The sequence below is a fragment of the Epithele typhae genome (genome assembly GCF_022376455.1).
Source record: "Epithele typhae strain CBS 203.58 chromosome Unknown BXZ73scaffold_256, whole genome shotgun sequence".
Classification (NCBI taxonomy): domain Eukaryota; kingdom Fungi; phylum Basidiomycota; class Agaricomycetes; order Polyporales; family Epitheliaceae; genus Epithele; species Epithele typhae.
In genome coordinates, this window is record NW_025954447.1 from 12,265 (window position 1) to 16,110 (window position 3,846).

At 58.6% G+C, this 3,846-nt stretch overlaps 1 protein-coding gene across 1 annotated transcript; it reads left to right on the top strand.

Moving 5' to 3' along the window:
* Window positions 1-653: 653 nt before the first annotated feature.
* On the top strand, window positions 654-1,286 carry BXZ73DRAFT_84023 (uncharacterized protein; the record flags this gene model as incomplete). The annotated part of the gene is made up of 1 exon (XM_048023966.1): window positions 654-1,286. The coding sequence occupies one exon, from the start codon at window positions 654-656 to the stop codon at window positions 1,284-1,286; it is 633 nt and encodes a 210-aa protein (XP_047870732.1).
* Between the last annotated feature and the right edge of the window lie 2,560 nt (window positions 1,287-3,846).

Below are 3,846 nucleotides of genomic sequence, written 5' to 3' on the forward strand. Positions count from 1 at the left end.
GGGAAATGTTTCCTTTCACTAGCATTTCAATGGCATTTCTCCTTGGGTGATATTTCACCCCTTTGTCTATAGTAGTGAATCATCAGGTGCATCTGTTACCATAGCCTATCAGCAGGTGCGGATGCACCTGTTGATCCGGCCGGCCCGGTTGCGCTCCCCACGCAGCCGCCGGCCACATGGGCGCGACACTGCCCCGAGACGTCCAGATACTGGCGCCTCGGGTCCTGCCACCTGAGCTCACCGTCTCTGACAGTGAGCTCACCTTCCTTTTTGTTTCACACCACACTTTGTATATGATTAGTGATCAAATATATTTATCAGTAAACTACTACACAGGTGGGCTAGCGAGTAATACTACGCCCCACAACAATGTGGAGGCAGAGGCGGAGGTGGGTGCGGGTGGGCGACACGGGCGGATGGGAGCGACGCGGATGGAGGCGGGCAACGCGGGGAGGTTGGCAATACGGGCGCGGAGGCGGTAGGCGGGCGTGGGGGATGTGAGCGTGTGGGACGCGGGCAAGGCGAGCATGTAGGAGGCGAGCGAAGAGGAGGCGCACGCGGAGTAGGGCGACGCGGCCAGGCGAAGGCGCGCCTGGCGCGCGCGGAGGAGGCAGGCAGGCGGGAGGACGCAGGCCAGGCGCAGGTGGATGGCGATGTGGGCGGAGAACGGCAACGCGGAGGAGGGCGACCCGGTGGCGCAGGCGTGGGGGACCCGTGTGAGGCGCAGGCGGACGGCGAGGTGGGTGGAGAAGGGTAACGCGGCGAGGCGGGCGCGGAGGAAGTGGGCGTGGAGGAGGCGGGCGCGGAAGAAGGCGAGGCGGCGACGAGTGACGCAAAGGGGGAGGGCGAGGACGTGGGCGAGACGAGGGCGGACGAGACGAGGGCGAGGCGGAGGCAGGCGACACGGAGGAGGCGACATGGGCTGGAACGACGCGGAGGAGGGGGAGATGAAGGTGGTGGGCAACGCGGCGGCGCAGATGGCCAAGGGGTGGGCGGAGCAGGGCGAGGAGGAAGAGGGCAGCGAGGAGGAGGGCGACGCAAAGGCGGGTGGCGGGGGCGGGCGACGCGGAGGAGGAGAGCGACGGGAGGGTCGGGCGGACGTCCTCAGGCCTGTCATGGCATGGGTGGGCGTTGGGAGTGCAGGAGAACGGAGCGGAGAACTCACTAAAACAAAGGGCCGCGGTACATCGCCGCGGCTCCCATATTCCAATCTCCATATTGAGGACGTCCGCATGGACGTCCTCGCGCGGTGTGTTTGTTGTGAGAGTGGCCGGGAAGGTGACTGAAGGGCGGGGTCGAGGTCGAGGTCGGGAGGTCGGGAGGTCGGGAGGTCGGGAGGTCGGGAGGTCGGGAGGTCGGGAGGTCGGTGTCACCTGGTGACACCGGAGTCCAATAGCAGGCGACAGTCGACCATATGGTCGCTATCGTCTACCTGGGCAGAGCGGGGAGGCTGGGGGCGACGAGGGTGGAGGAGGAGGAAGAGGAGGAGGAAGAGGAGGAGGGCAAGGACGGCGAAGGGGACGCGTGGCGTGCATCACAGCCACGCGTTGATGCGCGCCATTCGTCCTTGCCGCCCGCCAAGGCGCGTCTACACGGGCGCGCATCACGGATCACCAGGTGCATCTGTAGCTGCCGATAGGCTATGGCAACAGATGCTCCTGACGATTCACTGCTGCTCCCTTTGTTACCACATGAGTGCGGTAAAAAGCATGCCTGTTTAGCTCATGCGCCGGTTGTTGAAATGTTTGTCTGCCTTTCTGAAAGGAAACATTTCCCTGGCATCTCCCCCGCAGGGGCAACAGAGGGGAAAGTTTGCCCGTGCCGATATGGGAAATGCGTGCGGCATGCCCGCGATAATATACATTTTCCACGAATATCCCGCCACCCGGCATTGTGGGGGATTGACACAATATTCAACAATATCCCGTGCATTTCCCGCGCCATTATTCCTGCCTATGCCCGAGGTGTTCCGCTCCGGGGCCTCGAAGGCAAAACGCAGATCACAGGCACTGGCTGAACTGAGCCCGATGAAGCGTCAGGCGTTGATGTAAAGACTACTTCAGATTTTTACTCACGTATGCATTGGATACAACACACTTGTAGGGTGAAACACAGTCGACCGGTCCGGTGTAACTAAGAACGTAGTGATCAGTGTTCCATCCGATGTACACGGCACCTCGTACACCAGAGAATACTCACGAGAGCCCTCCGCATTGCCCATAATGGGCGACGGTACCAACAGCGGTGCTCGTCGGAGCGCTTGCAGTAGAGGTAGTGGGAACGGCGGTCGTCGTCGGGGCCGACGTGGTCGATACAGAGCCGGGAGCTGAGGAACCGCCACACTGGAAGACAGCGGGACCTGATGGCAAATTTGTCGGTCTTTCAGGAGCATTTCAGAAACAAGAGACATACCAGGAATAGTGTACGAAGAAAGAGTCTGGTATATGTTAATCTTGATACCAGGGTCAGTGCCGGAGTACGCGCCCGGGAAACTAACGGTTGCAGGCTTGGTGCTTCCTCCACCGGTAATTTGCATCTGAGCGCATTCCATCTAGGCGATCGGTGTTAGCACAAATCAATACTCTCGGTTGTCTCGTTGGCTCACGTATAGCTGGGCACCAGGGTAGGATGAAGCAGCGTGCAGGGCTGTGTCCAATCAGTCAGTCTGATGTCATGCAGGCAACGAGTATGACGGTCTTACCTATCAACTCAACGCGAAGGAGGTACTGTCCGGCTTCAATGCAGCTGGGGATAGTGAACGTGACCTTGCCCTTGTTTGTAATCAAACGGTCGACACCCCAGGTCTTGTCACTCTTCATGCCGTCTTCCCAAATCTACTCAAAACCTGGTGAGTGCATATTCTTCTGCGCGACTTGTGGTGGAGACTTACCTTAAACCATTTCAAGCCAGTCACGGTAAGGTCAGTGGCATTGTTGACCTTGGCCATGTACGCCATCACTGGGCCTAATTACGTCCCTTTAGATCCATGAACTACAATCGACAGATGTTGCTCGCATACCCTTGTGACTCGCATCAATGGGATCGGCCGAGTCAGAGGAATCGGCACCCGCAAGAGCTTCGAAAACATTGAATTTTTGTGATTGACAGACATGGCGACGGTACACTCACTGTGATGCCACTCGGCGGTGACCTGAGATCCCGCGGCCGCCGAAATGACCTTAGTCGAGATAGGTTGGTGGTACGGGTTGATACCTCCGTTGCAGATGACATCGTTTGAGGTGACGTCGGTAATGGGCTGGTGGAGCAGGGATGTTTCGTAAGTCGGGCGGCATAGTAGCAGCTATAGTAGTTTTAGAACGTACGCCATCGTAGTCGGGGACACGGATGCCGTTGGTGTGTCCTTGGTCAACTCCGTTCACATACAGCTCCTGAGCAGGTAGAACGATACAATCAGCCGAAGGCAGACGGGGAAACCATGGACAAAGGGACTCCAACTCACCTGGAAGATGGCGTGGCCCAGAGCGGAGGCGGCGAAGGTCGCCGCAGTAAGGAGGGAAGTGAAGGTCCGCATGGTGTTTGAGATGTGGTTCGACGACGCAACGACTTCGGTGCAGAACGAGCTGCCCCGTCTGAGTCTTTATACTGACGGACTGAATGAGTGCCTACTGCCAAGGACTTTCTTCCGCCCTAAGGCCGTCAGGTTTCTGTGCCTACGCGAGGTTGTCGCTGAGATGGGTACATCGAAGGCCGGGCATGTCGTAGCGGGTTGTTGAACAATGAGTGAGGGCGCAAGGCTGACCCGTTGGCAGCGAGGTTATGGCATGACCGCTCCGATAATGATCACCGGGGTCTGAAAGCTATGGAATCATCCCGAGAATGTTCCAT